Source organism: Haliaeetus albicilla, chromosome 12 (assembly GCF_947461875.1).
Source record: "Haliaeetus albicilla chromosome 12, bHalAlb1.1, whole genome shotgun sequence".
Lineage (NCBI taxonomy): Eukaryota > Metazoa > Chordata > Aves > Accipitriformes > Accipitridae > Haliaeetus > Haliaeetus albicilla.
Window position 1 is genome coordinate 42430447 of NC_091494.1, and position 22456 is coordinate 42452902.

The following is a 22456-nucleotide window of genomic DNA, read 5'->3' on the forward strand; positions in this document are numbered from 1 at the left end:
TCAAGCTTTGCCACATCTAGTGGCAACATCATCTGAAAGACACCATGGGAACTCCGGTGTTTTTTTCTACTCTTCACTTACAAATGTCCCAGTCCCTCATGTGACACAATGATAAAACAACTCACCATATTTACAAATGACTGAAACAATTTTCCTTAAAAGTTACTAATCCAAAGCACTGAAGAACATTGTTTGCCATGTACACACAGTACATTTAAAATGTGAGGCTGCCCAGTTGCTAATAATTCCATCCAAAGTCTCCCCTATTGCCTCCATGGTTTTCAATAATTAAAACATCTTTGTATTACCAGCAAATGCCTCCTCGATGGCTGCTTGCACCTGCAAATGCTCTTGGGGCTCTCTGTTGTTAGCTTGCCTCTGTTTCTTAGAGGAAACCATGCCATATAATTTGAACTCCCTGATGCTGCTATCAGTTTTACACTGATCATCATCACTTCATACCTCCTCTACATTTATTTTCCTCCACAACTTTATGGAGGAAGCTTATCAAAAGGATTTTGAAAATGCAGGCAAATTAAGCCCACTCAGCTACCTTTACCTGTCATTTTATTAGCCTTTTAGCAAGTTACCCAGCTATCATTTTCTCCTACAGGAACTACGTTAGGTTGACTGTACCAGTTTGTACTTAGCCAAATTTTGTACTCTTCTATTCTTAATCATACTGAATAAAAAAAATGAAAGCAAGCATTTTTGTTATTATTATTTTTATTATTATTATTATTATTCATGGAACATTTGTTTGATAGTCAAAACCACATTTAAGAGCTTTTCAATAACTGTGCCACCTCCATTTCCATTAATCTTAAAAGCAACAGTAAAAGTAGATGAAATCTGCAGCAAAAAATTTCTTCTACTTCAACAACGCAAGTTAAGAATTTTTCCCTCAGGCCCTCAGCTCTCCCCACCCGTCACAATCACAGGTGACTAGATTTACTTTGCGAAAATAAAGGTAGCAGATGCCCAATTTCTTTTCTATTTGGAGTGAAAGATTACATGGCTGAACTGAAGCTTCTGTATTAGAGAATGTCCTGGTTTAGTTGCCAGCTGGGGTTAAACCATGACACGTTATAATTATGTATGCACAGAGAAGAAATAGATTTGGAGATGGGTATTATGCTGCCACATGCTGTTTCATTTTTGATCCACTGACTTAATCAGTAAAGCACTGTGTAGATTTAAGTAGTAACAATCTTTCATGACTACAGTGCCTGAAATCTCCTTAAGGCATCAGCATGCAGCCTTTGCAGCAAGGGTAACCTGTTGGCTGTGACTTACCACATCGCATGCATGTACGTTGGAGGTAGACGAGGGCTGCTGACAGGGGTACAGTTGTAAGATCTCATAATTCTTTCTGCCAAGAGAAAGTTACGAAATAAACTGGCCACAAGCAGGTCTTGCCTGAAGAGCTTCTGGAAAAGATCTGCCAAGAGATTGCATGAATTACTAAATGTGTATCTTTGTAATTTAAGTACCTTAGGTAATATGCAAAAATCCTTTAAAAAGTAAAAACTTGTTAATATTTTATTCCAGTAACAAGGAATCTACAACAGTTTTGCAGTGACGTGATATGACAACTATCAAAAGGAAATCCTGCCTTCTGAGTTCCCTTAAAGCATCGCAGTTACTCTCCATTTTACATTAACAGAATTAAATACTTTCTACCTCAGGTTCTTTTTTGCCTTTTCTGGACAGGGTTCTCCTTTTGGTGTTTCACTTAAACTGAGCCTGACTAAGTTTCTGGAAATTACTGAGGGAGAAAAGGACCTCTGTGTACTATTTAATCAAGAACTATACACCTGTTAACTGGCAGTTTGATGTGCTCATGAGAAGCCAAAATGAATCCTAAAAGATAGCAAATGTGCTATCTTCTGTAGAGGTAAAGAAGAATTTATGCTGAACTGAGCATTAGAAAGAGCGTAGTTGGAAAACTGTTTAAAAATTTGGCCACCCACGCTCCAAAAGTACAAATTCAAAGCAGAACATGGGTACAGAAATGGGATGAAGTTACTCATGGGAAACGCAGACTGCCTTACCAGCAAAGAGGATAAACCCCTTTATTTATGATACTAACAAAGGCCAGAAGAAAATAGATTGCTTTTTACAAATACAGCAAGAAAGAAAATTATTAAAGCTAAAGCAATCATGTTAGCAGTAGAAAAAAAAAAAAACCTTTCTGGTTTCTCATGATCAGGTTGCTGAAATGCTTCTGGTAAAAAGAGCAAATTAAAAAAAATTAACTACCCTTAAGATCCAGTCTGATCTGTTCTTTCAGTATCAGGCTTTAATTTTCTCCTTATTTCACTCTTCATCCTTCTACTTTGAATAAGCAATGCCCACTTGGGATGAGAATTTGATTCACCAGCCCAAGTCTTACCTCTAGGCAAGACATTCCATGCAATGGTGTCTGTGATAGCGGTGAAGATCCAATTCAGCTCTCCCAGGGGAGTTCTCCTGTCATTCAGTCTTCCAGGAATCCTACAAGTGGGGAAAAAAACCCAAGTATGTTTCCTATTAAAAAACATATTTTTTGAGATACATACACATGCACACCTCCAAGGCTCAATCAAGGCTCACAAAAGGCAGTTTTTCCAGAACCTCAATTCTTAGCCAAGAATTAATGTTGCTAGACAAACTTTCCTTATCCAAAGTCTGTTACATTTGCATTTGCTTGTGAGATTAACTGCCAGATAAAGGATAATAAACAAGGAATTGTTTATAGATAACTGAGCTAAAGGAAAACATCTGGGAAGATATCACAGAGATGATGTTGATTTCCAAGATGCAATGGAAATGCCTTTTTCTTCAAAAGTGCCACTCTGCTTCATTTTATCCATTATTTACTTCTTGCTGAAATATTTAATAATAAATACAATTTGTATTACAAACTGTATGCTCACGATCCATAACGTCCCTGTGTAAGAACTTTTGAGTCATCATATTCCAGGAAAAAAACAATTACTATTTTTTTAAACAGACGGAAGTCTCAGAACAGTTAGAAAACAGTCCTTTTGTTAAAAATTGTCTGACAGTGACACACGTACGTCACAGCTCCCCATTGCTGCAAAGTACTGCCTGTTCACGAAGAAACGCGACCCAGTAAGATTCACCTTATCGTTCCAGCTAGACTATCTTTCAAGTCAAGATCAGAACATGCATGTGCCTGCTACAGATGGTGTGGCTGCTCGTATCCAAGGGGCATGTTTGCTATTTCTTACAAAGACACATAGTTTTTCACCTAGTAGGTTCTTTGAAAACTTGAATTCATTAATTTAGTCCTTGGCTGTCTACAGATTTGTTGCACTGCCATCATTACTGCATGCAGGTGCAAATACAGTATCTTACTAAAAAAGTTATTGAGCATAATCAGCAGCTTTTCTTTCAAACAGGAGATGTTTTCTGCAATTAAGAACTTTCCAAAGTTTCCACAGGCATCCATGGAAATCAGTAACTTGCATGTCAGTTCCTTAACCTAATCCAAGATTTAACATACTGCCCCACAGAAACTCAACAGCAAAAGACATAGTCTTTCGAATTTATATAAATTGGGCATTATTAAAACTAGAGTGAAAAAGATCACTTTGAAAAGCACCTTCTAATGAACAAACCAAAATGCTGCTGAACGCTGCACTCTGGAGCCCTCCTATCACAAAGTCACAGCACAAACTGAGGCACCACGTTTTACCCCTCGCTGGCTATATGCAAGGTTTGACGCTTGTCTAGAAAGAAGTATTTACTTAATCCAGCTTTCAGTGTAGTGGTAGTCTACACACGCTGTGTGTAGTCACTTCATAATCTTACCCACGTGTGCCATGATGGCACCTACATGCCTAAAAAGTATAAAATAATAAAGCAAAATTCTTTTCTTTCTATTGTGTTCTCCCCCCCCAAAGAGAATGAATTCCTTTCCCCTAAAGAGTCAGGGGACTGGCAGCGTGGCACGAGGGAAGCAAACAGCAGGCACTGTCACTGCTGCTGCGAGCTGTTCTGCGACCCACAGCGTCTCGTGGTCTTCCTCCATCTGGTCAATACACATATCTACCTGGCCTGCAACTGGAATATAGTTTCAACCCCAAGAATACCAAAATTGCATCAGCAATACATACCAGGAGTCTATTTGTGGTGTAGTAAGGTACCAAAAATGCTGAGGAGTCCAGCTGCTAATTTTATTAAATACTTTAAAGTAGAAAAAAGTTGCACTAATCAATATCAGGGATGGCAGCTTTCCAAATAGCAATCTGCTCTTGTCCCTGCTCATATGTAGGATATGCAGTGAAAGTGAGCAAAGGGTTGGGTTGTTTGTTTGTTTTTTTAAGATTATATTTTAGACAGGAGAAAATAACCCAAATCATGCAAAAAGCTGAAATATTCATACAGACGTCCCCCTCCTCAAAGAAAGCAAAAGCAGAGGGCCAATTAGTGATTCTGCTGGGACAATCCAGCTGCATGTTACGTGAGCATTTAATAAATAAATGCTTTTAAGTGCACTCCCTTAAAGCCAGAAGGTTATTATAGTAAACACAAGTAGTGTGGGTCTGAAGTAACAGTTTGGTTTGTCACAGTGAAGGCCTTTCTATGACTATGTGTATATATTTTGGCTATAAGATGACTTGCATTTAATAGAAGATTCTGAAAAAAACTGAGTTGTTAACCTCTTTTTGAAAAATCACTGGCATCAGTACACACGTCCCTTAAATCTTGGATTCTGAAGCTTTACAGCAGTATGCTCACTATGGTTTTAACAGTGGCATCTATATATAAAAAGGAACTCTTTGCTCTAAAACTTCCATGTTGCATTAACACTCATCAAGTAGTTAAAAAAAACCCAAACAAACAAACAAAACAAACAAACAAAAAAACCCCAAAACCGAAACAAAAACCAGCCCACTCCAAAGAAACACTAGTTTACCTAGGAAAACCCTATGTATTTAGGGATGGTAACACACAGGCAACCGAGCACAGATCCTTATCACAAGTAGCACAGCAGCCTGTCTTGTACAAGGGAGCGAGCAGTGGACAAAGAGGTGATTTTTGCCTTTTATCACTGAGAATGATACTAGAACATTTTGCCTAGTATTCACATTTTGGCATTCATTTAAACTGCTTAAAAACAGGACATACAGAATATAGAAGATGCAGAAAAAGCTTGAAAACAAAACAAAAGATAGTGAATTAATGTCATACAGTGAGAAATTTAAGGAGGTCATTCTATCTACACTACCAAGGAACAACTTGAACATTGTGGATAAACACCTACTAGAGAGAAAAATCTTGGTGCCAACAAATACCTTACACAAGTGGAGAAAGAAAGAAGAGCACTTGTCCATTAAAAGAAAGGGAAGCAACTCAATCTTCATCTTTCAAAGGTTCAAGGCATACACACTTCAGAGGAGCACGAGTTATTTGACTCTTCTGAGGAGTAACCTAGTGAAATTCTGTAGCCTGAGCTATGCAGGTCAGAGGAGACAAACTAACGGTCTCCCCTGGGCTTAACATTTATTATTCTAAGCATCAATACACCAGCGACAATGGACTGACCAAAGCACATTCGGTGAAGATGGAACAGCAGTGTTCCACCAGGAATTTTGCTGTTCCAGGGTCCAAGATCTTGGCTGATCAGGATCCTGCTTTTGTAGACTGAAAAAAGTCACTCAAATTTATTTCGTCCAGGAACTGAATGAAGATCTCGTATTGTATTTGTTCATCTGTAATACAATGTGAGCTCCAAAGGAACCACAGGGCCAACATACAATCTGATTTCTGTGATTTAAGAGATCAAATGACAGACAGTCTACTGTGACTCAAAATCAACATATGCACAACGCTACTTAAAGAAAGAAAAGTGGCTGTAAACTGTTCTTCAATATCTCTCAGCTTCTGCCTCCACACTGATCAGCTTTCCTAAATATGCTTTCTAATGCTTATTTGCTTCTCACAAAAACAAGGAAAAAAGAAGAAAAAAACCCTCAAAACCCAACCAAGACCAACAGACTCAGTCCTAGCTGTCTTATTAATACTCAGACACTCAAATACACAAACACAACGTGGCACTCTCAAGCACAGCTTTTTTCCCCTTAAGAAAGTATCAGACGTAGGATGGGGAAGTTTCAGAAACATGCACCCCAACCCAGTAAGACATCCTACGGATTTAATCCTAACGCACCCTAGCTTCCCTTCTGTAACAAGTTTTCAAATATTAAAAGTATCAAGACAAACTACATGAAGCAAGTGCTTCCTCTGTGGCAACTTATTCTTCTGATATGTATAGCAGTATTATTTCCAACGCAGGTTCAGACAAAGCATATTCAGTTGTATAAATACAGTTTCTAAAACAGCTAGAAATTAACATTTTATAAAAAATTCCTGTCTGTCTTGGTATCAGAGGAAAAATATACATCTCTGAAACTGTTTGTTAACTGATCCCCCAGAGCAAGCAGAGGGAACACAAGGCCACACAACTGCTCTTGTGAGGATTTCGCATAAATATTTGCATTGCAGAACACCCTCTGCAGCAAAATAGCAGCATTTCATAAGTCAGAATGTTATTAATTAGAAACCAAAGTGATCCTTGCTGAGATTCCCTAGCAAGCCAAATGCTGAGCTTAAACCATTTGATGGCCACTTTCAAGCTGGTTTTCAGTGGAAATAGAAATAGGGTGTTTCACAGTAAAGAGTCTGAATCTTTACAGCAGATGGAGAGTTCTGCGCAAAGTTCATACTAAATTCTCTTTTATTAAACACAGATTGTGAGTTGATACATATCTTACTGATGGTATTAAGCAGGAATGACAGGCTGAAATCCAAAGTTGCTGCTAGCAGCCCAACCTTAGAAACTCCTTGTGACTTGAATATCTACTTTCTTGGGGAATGAGGTATGCTTCTTATTTTTGTGTTTAAAGATTTAAAATAACTACTCATTAGTATAGTATAGGTTTTATTTGGGATTTTAAAATGCATTTGGTATTTTTTTCACAATATGACTGTCCTTTCTAAGAGTGGCTGAAGAATTCATAGAACATACAACTACCGATGGGGGACTGCAGTCAAGATGCAGAAATTAATAGGATGTCATTCTCACATCTTATGTGGCGTCAGGTGAGTTCATTTTCTTTCTGCCCTCATATATAGTCAGGAAGATACTAATTTTGTACCTAGCTCCAGCATTGTGAAAATTAATGCTGTTCAGCGCTTTGAAAACCTATGCATTAGGTGTTAATGGTGAGGGCAGAGAGAACGTGGGGAATAGCACAAGCATGAAAGGCAATACATTTCCATAACTGCACAAAACCCTACCAGAGCTTTCAGATTTTGAACTGGCACTAGAAAGCAGCCATTAGAAGGAAATTGGCAGCAGGGCTGTTCTCTGTGCTGCACACAGGAATCAATTAAAGTTGGAACAGTCAGCACTATAAATCGGCAGATGAAAATAAACACAACGTATTTTCTGTTCCTAGATGGGACTACTCAAACCCTCATCCCAGAAAGTGGAGGACAGTTTGTAATACTCAAATGACAAGCTGAGTGATCCAAGGAAGGGATTTTTAACACAGTAGTACTCAATGACAGTAGATCTTAATCATCTTTGAGAATTAAAGTTTAAGCTTCCAAAGGCAAGAGAAGAACGATTCTTAACTCTCAGACTGCATTCAAACACACTCTGATGATAGGGACAGTGAATCAGCTGACCATCAATTAAACATGTCAGACAAATTCCATCTCCGTGCTCTACAACTCAAAGGTACTAAACTCCCATCCCAGTTAGGAGAGCTGCAGCACAGCACCACATTAAAATAACCAACAACAGCATATACTAGAAAGTCACAAGAGAGACATACAGCAATCTCCTATTTGTTGCTTCACACACTTATAAAGATTTATTTGAAATAACCAGTTACAGGTTTTTTTTCTAAACATCATCTATACCTCTCTTAAAGAAGTAGAGGTCACTTTACTTTTGTTATTTTTGTAGAGTTCCACTACACAAATTTACTTAATGTCACCTTGCAGATAAAATATTTTGGGGTGAGTACATTTCCCTTGTACAGTGTGCACTTTCAAATCCATCCTGTGGCTATAAACTAAAGCTCCTTTTAATTTCTATTTGGGCATGCATCTACATAACCAGAACGTCACAAGGCTCCTGACATTATTTTTCCCCACAAGGAATATTGCTATCATCTTGGTATCACTTCTCCCGATGTCTTTCACATTATGCTTTGACAATCAGCAAGAGCCTTTGACAGTAAGGACAAAGCAGACCTCATCTGTAAAAACTATTTTTGAGGAAGGGGAAGAAAAGGAAAAAAGGGCAGGCTGTCTCAGCTGCTCGCTGCAATTTAACATCTCTGGACTCTCAATTGCTTCTTCCATCAACCTCCTGACAGACGCCTTTACAGAGGCCTAAATCACGGCAGTCTATTGTGAAAAGTGAGGACTACAAAATGTCAGGGTCACTAAAGAGCTCGTGCTAGGTGTAACCATCAATGTCCTTGTCAGAAATTTAGCAAAATCCCATGAATCACTTTAATTACAGGGGAAGCATTTACTTCAAAGGATGCCAGGTTTTCCCTTCGGATGGGCCCCATCATTATCTCTACTTTTGGAATATAATATATATAACACTGGGAAACACAATATCATACTTAGACTTCAGAAAAGAAGATGCTTTGGTACTGATGTATACCTGCAAACATTCGCAATAATTTTAGTTTGGGGAAAGAAAATAACATAAGCATATTTCACTTTTCACTCTTCCAGGAAAAAAAGGGAGAGCGTATACCACAGCAAATGGTGTAACAGTAATTCAGGCAGGATATATGCTGTGGAAATCTCTTGAACTGGCAAGAGCTGCTTAGACAGGATCGACATAGTTAACGTGCCCAAAGACAACATGTCCTCATCACAAGACAACATGAATGATACAGACGTGCCATGACTGGGCTCCTGAAACCTTGGCAAACTACATGAGAAAGACAAAACGTTTGAGGTTCTTAAATTATTTGTTCAAGAGCACTGTAAAGCTTTGTACACTAGTGTTCAATCCTGTCATCTTTCTGTATAAAGATATGAAAGAAGTGTTGCCATGAAAACCATCCTTTCGAGTATGATCTTCACTTTGTATTTACAATAGGCTTTGCATACACTAGAGACTGATACCCTGTAACAATGGCAGTAAAATTAAATACTCCATTTCAATAAAACCAGATTTATTACAGAAACGAAACTTTTCAGAATAACATCTTCAAAAGCAAAGGTTTTCCTCAACTCAAGTACTAATGAGTGATATACTACCAACAGGTAGTGTGGCACAGCATCCCTGTTATACTGTGGCTAATAATACTCACTAAAACAATTATATTCTGAAATATGCTCTAACGCCTTCTGCTAAATTTTCTAGAAGAAAATAAAGGGGCTGAAAGCTGCCTAACCTAGGTCTAAAGGCACACCAAGAATTATAGTTTTCCCACTATAAATAAAATAATGAATATAAAAAAAACCCACAAGCTGCAGTATTTCAGAATTTGGCCTAGCACATGGTTAATTAAATATCTGCAAAGACATCTTAACTTTTGGCAGCTGTGATGACACAGACCTGCTACAGAGAGACCACGGTCCTGTCAACATCAGAACTATCATTCTGCCTTCAATTGCCTTTTAGTCACTTGCCCAAGAGGCAACAGCGTTTGTCCCTGTCTGGTCCTGCTGAAAATAACAGAACTTTTTTCTTTTAATCAAATGCCTTTCTCCATCTAGTTACGAATCTTGCCAATTTGTGCCAAGCCTAAACACCAGCAGCTCTGGCAGTATTTCCTCGCACTGGGTAGGCAGTGTATTTTAGAAGGCAATATAGTATCTTGGAAATACAATTTCAGTTTAGCACTTGGCCTCATTTGCTTGCACAGCAACAACAATTTTGTTTATTTAAACACAAGTACAGTCAGTAAGATTGTTACCATACTTTGACAATTTTTGTCCTTCTGACTTTTTCAAACAACCCATCATTTCCCAGTGACTTTCCACACAACAAACTCTTTTCCGAGACTGATGTGCTCAACTTCAGTAAGTTAGCAAAAAGCCGCTGTTCATGTTAAACTTTGAGGGGAAAGCGCTAAAGCAATACTCATTTAACCCCAAGCAGTGACCGGGCAGCCGGGACCAGCTCTCTCTGCATTCCCCCATTTACCCAACACAATCAGCCCAACCTGCTGCTCTTGGTCACTCCGGTCTGGTCCCAGGCAATGTTATCCTAGACCTCTCCAGCCACAAGATGCAGTACGCCAGCCTGGCAGAGGAAAATTTACTAAAAGGGACTGGAGTAGCTGATATTTGCTACTGGGACCACCTGGGAAAAAAAAATAATTATGATACTAACCAGTTGCCCTCCTTCGCCTGCCCTCCAATTTACCATCCTGAAGGCAACTGATTAGCTAAGTTCTAAGAGCATGCACCAAAGATATTTGTTATATTACAACATAATTTCTATATTTTCTCCAATTACATTACTTTTGTCTTGTGATATCTTGGGATTTTATTTTTCCTAGTTCATCTTTAAATTAGCTCCTACTGAACCATTACTCATCAATAATCAATAGACATTAAAACATTAATAATTTCCAGTCTGTGACATTCGACAATACTGAAAGTGGAAACAAAAATTTATTTTAGTCTCAAATTTGTTATTTCTAGTGATTTTTATAAATGGATTTTGTGCTGGTGAATGACAGCCTAGAGATGGGCTCTCCTCTCAGAACAGCAACAGCACACACTGCAGCAAGACGAATTTCTCCCACACTGCTCCTACCTACGTGACGCAGAGCTGACATTCAGAAAAGGTCCTCTGTCACAAAACCCTGACAGCAAGCGACTAGGCTCCTCCTTTCCAGTTGTGAAAGTAAACTGCGGTACCATATTCACGTGGTCATTTGAAAAGCCTGGGTTCTAAGTGGCCCCACCAGAAGCATGAACAGCTCTCGGGTCACCAGGATTTTTGTTTAGAGAATTCCCTCCTTCTGCAAAATGGACCCAGGAAAAAAATCCCAGGAAGGCAATACACCATTCTTTCTCCCCTGAGAATGTGATTTCAGAAGAGAGAGCTTAATGCAGCAGTATAGATCAAAGCATTCTTGTACATCCCTGATTCTTGGCATCCAGCTTTGTATTCCCACCCTACACGAAGTTAAACCATTCCTTAGGATTTTTTTCCAAAATTTTTAAAAAGCAGAACAAAGACCCAGTTCATTTCACTCAGCAGCCACACAACAAGTGGTGCCAGCACAGATGACAGGATGGCTTGTGATCAAGCAGAAAAGACCAACCAAGGCAGTAGGAATATCTGACACTGATGCTGCCGCTGAAGAGTCTTATGAAGTGGCAGTCAGAGGTTTCTAAATTCCTAGAGCTTCGCCAACCTGATTTTCCTTCCATTTTTGTTTACGTTTTACTGTCTGGCTCCAGCAAAGATCTTTATTTCTAAACTAGGGATTATTTTGGCTTAATCTTAGAAGATCTGTAATATAAGTGCACATCAGGATACACCACACATTTATTCATCGGGACACTGGTTTAGCCCAGATAATTAGAAATCTGAGCCCTTCAAAGAAGGTGCAGCCTAATTTAGTCTCAAAGTCTGCAGCTTAATTGCAATATAAACTCTTTCCCCCGTTTTAAAGACAGCTAAATTATAAATTACAATATACACACAGGCAATCCAGGAAGTATTCTAGGTGTATCTCGAGACTGTAATAAAAAACATGTGCTTTCTATAATTAATATATGTAGCAGATTAAGATGATGAGGTTTAAATATTTGATATCCACAGGAACCTACTTCTGGCATGCTTTCCATGAAGACAGCCTTTAAAGAATGCATGAGTGCTGTGGTATTAACCAACAAGAATCAAGAATAATGAGTAATTTTTTTTTTTTTTTGCCAGTAAACCATTATTTAAAGAGTATTTAACCCTCAGCAGCACATCCGAGCATTCAGTGAAGCAGATTCTTGAGCTACCTGGCTCAAGACCTTCGTTGACCCTTGCCATATGTTCTTTGATTAGACACACTCTTGTAGCAATCTGTTAATTGCAATTAACATAATATAGTCATTGTTCTGGAACACATTTATCCAGTGGCCTGAGGTGATCTCAGTCCACGCTGATGATGAGCCCATCAGTTCAAGAAGAATTGCTTACCTTTGCTGTCCAACAGCCAGAGATGACCAAAGAACAATCTCTCACTCTGCCCATTTAAACAACAGTCAGGGAACTACGCGCCCTTCTACCACTAAATAGCTTTTAACTTCAGGACCATCTAACCTTCTCACACCAAAAAACCCTGTTAGCACACCTTCGAGGACATAGGCAAAGCAAGGTTAACCCCGGGTAGATTTCCTTCCTGCTTCTCATCTCCTTAAAACCAAAAGAAAAACAAAACCTACCACAATGGCTTTCAGAGAAAACAATTTCCAGTGGTGGACCTTTTCCTAGACTGATGCATCTCTGCAAACCGCTCTAACACTTCCTTTGATAGATGGGGTCCTGTCTCCATTATCTTAGTTGTAAACTGAAAAATTATTTTTGTTTTGGTAAGATTAGTGCCTCTGAAATGCAGCTTTACAAGAATCATTGCTTAGCTTCCCCAACTGAGATGAGATAGGATAATCAAATTTTCACATTAAAAATTAGCATGATTAAATACCTAAATACTACTGATGAGCTGACTATTCTAAAATGCATATTGTGGAAGAGCTAGTAGCATTGAGAAGCATTTCTAACCTCATCTGAATGTAAAACATGCAAGTTAGCATGGAATGATTTACTAAAGCAAAAACTGAACCAAGAAATTTTAGCTGATGCAATCTTATCCTCATTGCTTCTGCTATAACAGATAATTTGCTATTGGCAGCATGAGCAATGAATGATTGCTGCATTTCGCTACACCATGCAGAAGCTTGTTAAAAAACAAGGAAGTATGATAACATATTTCCATTAAGAATTCACGTTTATTATCCAGATTCCTGTTCTCCTAACCCTTTTCAGGATGCCCTTCAATTCTGCAGTTTTCATCTTAGACAAAAGATGATCACTGGACTCTGGACATCCACGTGTCAGAAGAGTTCTAATTAATCTCAACAACAGTATTTCTAGAGTCAAAATTTCTCAGAAATTGAATGAATGATCTTTAATTAATCACTCCCAGACAGTTTATGCACGTGTATCAATGTTCCAAGAATAGAGCATTCAAAAACAATCTGCAGGGAGCACAGAACTCCTGCATCTAGTGGCTGCAAGCATCGAAAGACCCTGTCTTTAAGAATATGTTTCCCTTAAAAAAAAAAAAAAAAAAAAAAACTTAAAACCCAGCAAACACTACAGTGGACAATGATTATTATTTCAAAGTCCACCTTTTTTGTATAAACTGAAGTAGAATTTGAAGACTAGTTGTCTAGATTAATCAGTTTGCCTCAGCTGCCTGACAACCAGTAATTATGCTCAAATATTGCTTGGATAAAAGGATTATAACATGTTTCAATGGTGTTAAGTCTGAAACATAACACCACTATCAAACAAAGAATAGTAGGACAGCATAGTGATGAAATGACAAACAGTATTTTCGGTTGAGTGTTTTTCCGTTCATTAGCTGGTTTTGGTGACGTGGGGTGTACAGCTCGCAGAGCTGCGAGCACGCCTCCTCTGTCAGCGCTCCCATGGTCGAAACCCACACCAAAACCAGCCACGCATGCAGCTTTTCAGTGCTGGAGGTCCAGGAACACAGCCACAATCTGCGTCTGCAGTTGCCATTTCTCTGGCTAGCCCACGATGACAGCACAAGCAGCGAGAGCTACAGGACTCTCAACTCACCGAGCTTAGCAAAGCCCCAGTGCAGCCATAACTCCCGGCTGCAGTGCTGCTCCCCGAGCGACTGCTCACTTTTATGGCCACTGCTTATTTCAGCAACACATGGTAAGGCAAGAAATGACAAATACTGTAGGTGCAGACCCTGCAAGAAGCTTTCCAAAGAAATTTCCTCGCAGACAAACAAGAGAAATGCTAGAAATAATGAGGAAATTAAGAGCAACAGGGGGGAATCATAAAATTTGGCTTACTTCTCTATTAAATCCAGTGTGACTCCTGGCACCAGTCTGACACTCTTCTGCATACAGAACCTGCGGAGAAGAGAATAAAAATAAAACATACTAATTGAATATTTAATGACAAGGTTCTATGGAAAGAATATGGAAGGAGGTTTCTTTATTACAGTGCTTCTGCTTTTAAAATGGTGTTTGGGTAGAAAACTTTGCCGCAGCATAATAAGAATCAAACAAGGCCCTCAATATTCGTCACACTCATGATTATGCGGCGATTTCCATCGTCAGGTGTCAAAACTGGGGTATTGTAACTGTCACGGTGACAAGTTTTCCAACACACAGTGGTGGGGAAAAGGGCTCACAGTCATCCAGCACAGTCTCTCGGGAGGAGCAAGACGACACGAGAGCCGAGGAGGTTTATGCTTCTGGAATAATGATTAGCGTTGGCTGGGTTTCCCCGAAGAGATCTGGCACTGCAGGCAGGAAAGTGAGAAAGAGAGGGAACGAGAGGGATTCATCAAGTTCAAACACCTCTGTTATTTAATTAAAAAAAATGCTGACTCCATTTCCTCAGCATTACAAATACCACCACTTCAGGAACACCGGCCCTGGAAAACACAGAGTCCTGTTAGCACTACCACTCGCTGTGCCTAGAAAATCCCAAGAGTCACTAAACCCAATCGGGTGTGGGAAGACAAGATGACTGCCAGCCCAGTTTCCAAGCACTTGTCTCCCTCCTCCAAAGCTCTGGGGGATGAGCTTTGCGGCCCTGAGGGCAGAAGTGGGAAACAATAGATGTGGGAAGAAAAAACAGCAAATTCAACTTAAGAAATTACTTCCTCAGTGATATCACTACCCTCCCAGACCATTTTCCCAGTACTTCATGAAGAATTTACCCATTGGTGTAATGTAAGTTGGTATTTAACCCCTACACTTCACCCCACACAGCAACAGAAATCTCTGCAGGCAGCGTGGGACCGGGAGGGCTCAGCTGCCCGGGAAACCCACCTCCCGCATCCAGCGGTAGCTGGAGTTGCTGCAGCAGGAGCCCCTCCTTTCACCAGAGCCATATCCACATCCAAAAGGCTCTTCCCAGGAAAAGCAGAAAACAATTACTTCTTTAAAAGACAAGATGTGCAGAGCCCAGTTTTGAAATCTTGAGGATCCTCCAGTTTTCTTGTGGCATCCCCTGCCTGCAGGACATCCATTACTGCCAAGAACAGGGACGGGCTCTGAAAAGCTAAGTGGTCTCCAGGCTGCTTTTCTGATGTGTGCGCCATCCATCATAAAAAAAAAAAAAGGCATAAAGCTATCTGTGAACACTACAGCAGGATCCCTACACAATCTGCTAAAATATAAAAATCTTACAACACTGCTTTACAGAATCACGCAGGTAAATACCCCTCTCAAACAAAACCTGCAGGCAGAATTCAGCACGGTAGAATTAGGTCATTGGAATCAGGCTGGAGTCTCCCTACAGACTAAGGATGACAAAAGACTAACTCCTCCGCTCAGTGCCTCTACATTACGACATATCTGAAAGAGGACCATAACAGAGCCAGCACAACTTTGTACCGTTACACATTTGCTCCCTATAAGGAATGAAGAGTTCCACCTATCACCATGCCACGCAGTATTTTGTATTTACTTCAGAAGCCTCTCATCCAAGCCATGATTTGACCTAACCTCGCTCACTTAGCAATATTTTACAGGCTCACAGATTAACAAGGCAGCGCTGCACAATGTTGCAAGACACAACACTAAAAAAAAAAAAAAAAAAAAAAAGGATGAGCATCCTAACTCTGCTCAGCACAGCCAGTCTCCTCTGGGCCAGGCGGCAAGAGCACATTTGCCAGAGGGCGAACAAATACATTAGCCTCCTTTTTGCAAGGATTTTTCCTAAGCACAAGGCTTTTGATTCCAACTTGTTGGATTAGAAGCAGAAAGCTTGCCCCGCACATGCAGACATTCAGGACACACAACAGGAGAAATGCCTGCATGCCAAGCGTTTCCTATAACTTCTACAAGAGCAGGATAGGCACACCTTTGAGGGTCAACTATAAACAGATATTTTCACATCTAAATGTGTTCTGCAGCTGTCATTTCACACGTCCTTAGGGACCTGCTAATATTGCACCGTGGGCAACATGTAAATAAGCTCAGATTTCAGTTATTTCATTTGAGCTCGTGGCTGCTCAAAGATGACAAAATAAAACCAGATTACATTTGACTAGTGAAAAATCATCCTTTCTGCCCTGACCATGGATCTGTTTGATATTCACCAGAATGGGAGTAAAGCAGCAAGCGCTTACTGCTTTTGCATATACTGGGCCTGTTACAGTAGAAGCCCCCACCGTTGCCCTGAGTATTTTGAAAGAGATTAATTCATTAAAACACCATTTAACCAGTAGCAGACTATCTGCATTTTCTCTTTAACAACCACTGATTGCCAAGAAAATGTACTCGTAAACAAAATGTTCCTCATCCTGTATCTGCAACCCCCTTTCATCACTCCAAGGCTCTAAATGTGAGGTCTCAAGTGATGGTTGGTGTCATCATCACAAACATCAGGCAAAATATGTTAGATCTGCACGTAAACATACCAATAAATGCGAGGCAATAAAGAAGAAAACCAGAAATACACATAACAATGCGCAATCAGGTTCTGCTCAGACATCACAGGAACATTTTGAAACTCAATTTAGTTTCTCTAAATAAATTTGGGACAGAGGATTGGCTTAGTTAACTCCCAAAATCTCAAGCAGAAATGCAAAATAAATACCTCAGAAAATAAACACTTGAAGCATTTGTTTTAATTGACCCAACAGAAAATCAGCTGTCACAGGTCAGGTTCTTTCTTCCATGCACTTAGAAGCTTGCTGTATTAGCGTTCTAGCGTACAAGCTGCATATCCAAAATTCCTGAGTCTGAGCAGTTCCCAAACTTTTTGTTTCTTTTTGATTTGAGGGGTTTCCAGCACTTTTCAGGAGCCCTATTGCTCTGAGTGGGACTTCATGGTTCAAAGCCTTAGGGTCCTTAAGACAATTTAGACAAGCACAGCCTTCTCCCTGATGTGTAAAATCCTGAATTGCAGCTTATGTCTTAAGGGACTAATGATAATTTAAGCATGTGATGCACTACTGATCACAACTTTCAATATAGTTGCTTTTTGCTTTAGACAGCATGAGAGACAGATCTGCGTAAAACAGTGCACCAAACACACACTAATTTCTGCCTCTTTCTGCAATAGCTGCGTCTACTTCCCGATTAGTGCACATCACTCAAGATTAACAATCCATACAGCTTATCTCTAAGCTTGCCTCACATATAGCTATATATAGTTACATATATTTGGAATACACATATACAACATATATTTGGAATATGTCAGCTCCCAAGAGTCACTACACAGGAAGATAATCAGTATCAAGTTAGCCAGAATTGAATTCATACACTGGATTCCTGGAATTGTCAGACTGTCATTAGGAGTTTCATGCACCACATTCAGAAGGGCACAATTTACCTGTGTTTCTCCTACCGGCATCAATTTTTCTTCCCCTGAAATCAGACTGAAGTGGGTGCAGCTGCAACCCCATTTGATAAGTGATTTTGTCCATCAGTTGTTTACTTAAAATACAGAGCACAAAATAGGATGTATAGAAATTTATTCATCAAACTTTTATTTGCCCATAAATTCAGTATATGAAACCTCATTAGCCTGTCAGTCCAGAATTGCAAAAATGCTTTATTTCAAAAGCAATTCTGAAGGGTTCTGGATCAGCTTTAGTAAAAGGGCTAGACCGAAGTAAAAGAGAAGTTTCAATGACAAAGGTTTACATCTTTAGTTTAGGTTAACTGCCTGCTTTAAGACACCAACATACGGTTTGCATCAAACAGCTGGAATGCAGGAGAGTCTGCCTTTGCATGTATTATGTTTAACAGCAGTGAATAACAATGCTCTGCAAGCAAGCACTTATTATTTACAGGACTTGCATGGATAAAAACATAACCATAATAATGCCAATCAATAGGAAATATGAAAGGAGAACAATTTTCATCAGAGAATAGAGAATAAATTCTTTTGTGTGCAGTAAGCAACACACGTAATCATTGGAGTAGATTTTGTAGGAAATGCTTTACTTGTCCAGGAGTTTGCACGGCATCTGCCACCATCCATCCCAAGAACAGCTGAGGTTAATAGTTTTAAATCCTTACCCTGAGCTGCATTTTTTACAAACACAACATGTCCTATCAAACACAAACGAGACACAACTCTCAGAATCTCATGCTTATGCCAGGTGTACCTCTGCCTGAGAACCTGCCCTGATCACCCCCTTAGCCACGTTCCCATGGAGATGAAGTAACAGAAAATTCCTGAACAGATCATAATATCAAAAAAAAAAAACCCAAAACCTTTCTCAGTTTATATAAACTGTGCATTAAACACTGTTGTATAAAGCAGTATAAATGTTTGGAAGGGACTTCCTAAAAAAAAAAAAAAAAACCCCCCCCCCAAAAAACCCTAAAAAACACCACACCACAAACAAACACCACCAAAACCCAAAAAAACCTCTTACAGACACTCAGTATTTTCAATTTAAATATGGCACAAACTGTAAAGTATGGTTCCAGTAATTGCAAGGGAAAGAGAACCCTGAAGTCCCAATGCTGATAGTTTTCACTTCACTTAAAAAAGCTTCAGTTTGCTATAAACCAGTTAATCTTCAGTGGTATCAAAGCCCATGCTAGGGATTCTCACAAAGATTTAATGAATTAGTGAAAACAGCACGAATTAAGTGGTGTCACTGTGTCTGCATGGTATTGATTTAACACACATGCACAATAATGAGTTATTCAGAATAACTGCAAGCCTCAGCGTATCCACCCTGAAAAGCAATTGTTCCTCTCTCCTCTCCACATTAACATGGTGTTTTGGTGAAACGTTCTCCCTGAAGCCGAACTTAAACCTCCGTTTGCTGAATCCCGTGCCACTTTTTATTTATTGGTTGTGGACTCCATTCAATAAGTAATTTTAAAAAAACACATCATTTGTATTTACCAAATTGCATTCGTTGTCACCTGCTGCTAGCCTTGAGCTAATCAGGTAGAACATTCAGTTAAATTTCAAAGTCTTTCTCCATAGATAAAAACAGCAGAAATCTAAACTTCTTCACATTTGAATAGCAGTGATCTGATTAGCAGCCATATGATAAAAGTAGTTCCCTGCGACCACATTTTCTTGGTTATAAAACATAGTATTTCTCAAAGTTCCCCTAAAGGAATTTTGCCGCATAGTAACTTTCTTCAGCTTTCAAAAGACAAGGATTTATGCAGGCAGCTTGAGAATTTTTACATAGCAGGCAGAGTTCAGAGCTAGCCTACCAGTAGCACGTCAGCATCAGGAAAAGCAAGCTAGCAGAGCTCCATGTCAAGGCGGTCACTTCACCAAGAGCTGTCACAGTAACAGCTATATTGGAAGTTAACCTCCTCTTTCTGTTCACCTGTCCCAGAAGAGAAGCACATCATTCTCCCGGGATTAGACGAGATCAAATGTCTCTGGCTAATCAACCAGCTTGATCCTGTTGCACACCTGCAAGTGCTCACTTGTGAGTTTTGATGAGTGGTTAGTATAGCAACCAGACTGGTATTTTAGGAAAACAATATAATGTTTTGTTTTTACAACAGAAGAAAGAAAAAGTAAGATGAAAAGGCTTTTAAAGCTATGAGAGGAGCACACACCTGCCTAACTTATTTAGAGGTTTGCCATTCCTTGGCTGAAACTCTAGGCTAGTCTCCCATTACTTCAGAGTCCTGGTCCATGACTCCTGGGTCAGAAAAAACATTTTCTCCCTAGCTCTCTCAAAACCTTCCCTTGAAAATATTCCTAATGTCACTGAAGCTCTTTGCCCTGCTTTTCAAAATTATCCAAGACTTCTGCCAGTGTTTACAAGCTGTGACTCTCTTCTGTAAGAAAATACCCTGTGAGCTCACAAAATCAAAAACAGGACAAAAAATTAAACAGATCTTGTGCTGTCCCTCACAGGAGCAAAAGGTATCAGTCAAAAGCACTACATATCTAAACGAGAACCTGGACAAGTTAAGTCATGTAGTTGGTTGCTTATTAAAGGCAGAAAGAGTATAAGAACTGTAAGTTACTATGAGTATCTCCAAAAGACAGCTAATAACTTTTGAAGCTGTGGCGACTCAATTGCTTACCATTGTCTGCAATGTCTATAGGCTTTCACCTGTTTTAACCTAGTCTAGCAAATGACCTGGAGTTTTTCATTCTGGCCTACACATAACCTTGAGAGGATCAAGTGAAACATGCCGATAGGAATGAATCAACAGAGCTATGTACTACCTGGGCGCACATGCTGGATTCCTCACACCATGTCCTCAGCTGGCACCAGAATTGGTTGTGATCTTCTCTGTTGTTGAGTAAAAATATTGCTCTTCGAAAGCTCCTGCTATTTGTAGCAGTCTTTTATAACTTTCTGCCTAATTAACTTGGTATGTCATTCCATAACATCTTTCTTTGGTTTATTGCTCAATTTCTTTCACTACAGCATTATTTAATGCTACTGTATTATTTACAGCAACTGCAATATTTGGAATATGATTTGTACAAAGGACAATTTACAAAAAGTTGTATTGCAGTATGTAGTATTTCTGCTCTCTGAAGAAGCAGATATTTAATTCCCAGAACAGTAAATCCCTTAATCTGAGCAAACCTAGATATTGAGCTAGAATCTAAAACGTATTAAGTAGAAGATAACAATATTTTCACCTTTCTAGTTCTGATTAATAAAACACTGTCCCAAATGCATAGTTCAAATCCAGTAATTCAATATTGCAGAGAAACTTTAGGTTAGAGAAGCATTTGGATTAACAAATCTATCATTTCAACAGAGAAGCTACACAAATTATGCACTTGCCTTCAATAATGGGGAAGATACTCACCATCTCAGAGCAATTTTGATCGGCGTAGTAAGGCATGATGTGAAAAGGTCAGCTGGCAGATCAGGGATCATGGGTAGCAATTCATTGGCTTCACATGCTGCCAGCTGTATGCAGTTCTTCATCGATGGCGGCAAAGGCATTTGAGCAAGTGGATGGTTTGGGTTAATTGCAGCCACCTGGAGAGATCAAGGAAATTACTCAGGCAGTGAATTCAGTGAAGTTAATTTCTGTACCATTTTGAAAATAACCAATGGAGACCTGTCAAATTTCAATGGATCTCTGGATTCGGAGAAATTTATGACACCGAAGCACCAGCCATAGCTTTAACTCACATACAATTAACAGTATTTAAGTGTATTTACCATACGATACCACACACCAAAACCAGCAACTTGCAACAGACTGAACTGTGATCACCACTTCAGAGTCTTCAGTTCACATCTGCCAGCTTGGAATCAAGCACTGTAGAAGCAAGTTGGGCTAATTATTCTTTCTTTTACATTTAAGCAAAAAACATCCTTCCTGTGGCTCATAACCATTCACCACAGATGGCAGAATAGCTTCAAAAGGAAAAATGCAATTCATTTGGCTGTACTAGGCTGCATTTCCTGCCACGGAGTATAGAGATGACCATTGTTGGTAAGCCAGAAGAATACCGAACTCCCTGTGTTTCTCCCCATACATGTTTCTACTTCACTAGAGCAAAAAGGTCAAGCTGGAAAAAGGAAGAGAAAAAATTACTGTATGTAACTAGAGAAGCTATCTTCCAAATAAAGAGAAAAAGAAATGTGCACTGCCTTCTGCAATGCAAATATTAACGTATCAGCAGATACAAGTTTTAATCAATGCTTTAGTAAAAGTGTTCAAGGTCCTTATACATATTCCTCTGGATGGAAAAAACACGGTAATTTCTGCTCTAAGCAGTGAATATTACACTGAAAAAATAATTCTAAGGTAAGGTCTTTGCATCTCAAGATCTAGAACTGTTCTAACAAGACATAATTTTCCAAGATTCAATTAGTTTATATTCAATTGGGCTTAATCACACGTTTAAAATACTCAGAACTGGGACACACATTACTGCAGATTTCATGCTAGCCATGGACTGATGGAATGCATTGGTCCGATGGCGTTTGTGCATCTGCAGACAAGAACCAGCTTTGCATAAATGTTATTCAACTCTTTCACTCCACATGCTGTAGATCAATTTTCAAAAGGCAAGAAAGAATGGGAAACAGAGCAGACACTTACATGGGCATATTCAGTGTTTTTTTTTAAATCAGTCAAGTCTGCTGTGAAAGAGTTGAGTTTCTAAAATTCTGACCTGCACTATGGCAATCGATTAATCTGTCCGAACATCAGTCCATAAAGTAGAAATACCATATATATCAGTATT

General features: G+C 39.3%; 1 protein-coding gene across 5 annotated transcripts in view; it reads right to left on the bottom strand.

The window, feature by feature from the left end:
- Nucleotides 1–22456, bottom strand: part of RPTOR (regulatory associated protein of MTOR complex 1) — a 163458-nt gene that overhangs the window by 82884 nt on the left and 58118 nt on the right. For all 5 annotated transcript variants that reach the window (XM_069799447.1, XM_069799444.1, XM_069799443.1 and 2 more), the window contains 4 exons: nucleotides 21061–21236; nucleotides 14119–14178; nucleotides 2396–2496; nucleotides 1297–1441 (listed from right to left, as the gene is read on the bottom strand). In XM_069799447.1, coding sequence (XP_069655548.1) covers nucleotides 1297–1441; nucleotides 2396–2496; nucleotides 14119–14178; nucleotides 21061–21236 — 482 coding nt within the window. The remainder of the gene's footprint in view (nucleotides 1–1296; nucleotides 1442–2395; nucleotides 2497–14118; nucleotides 14179–21060; nucleotides 21237–22456) is intronic.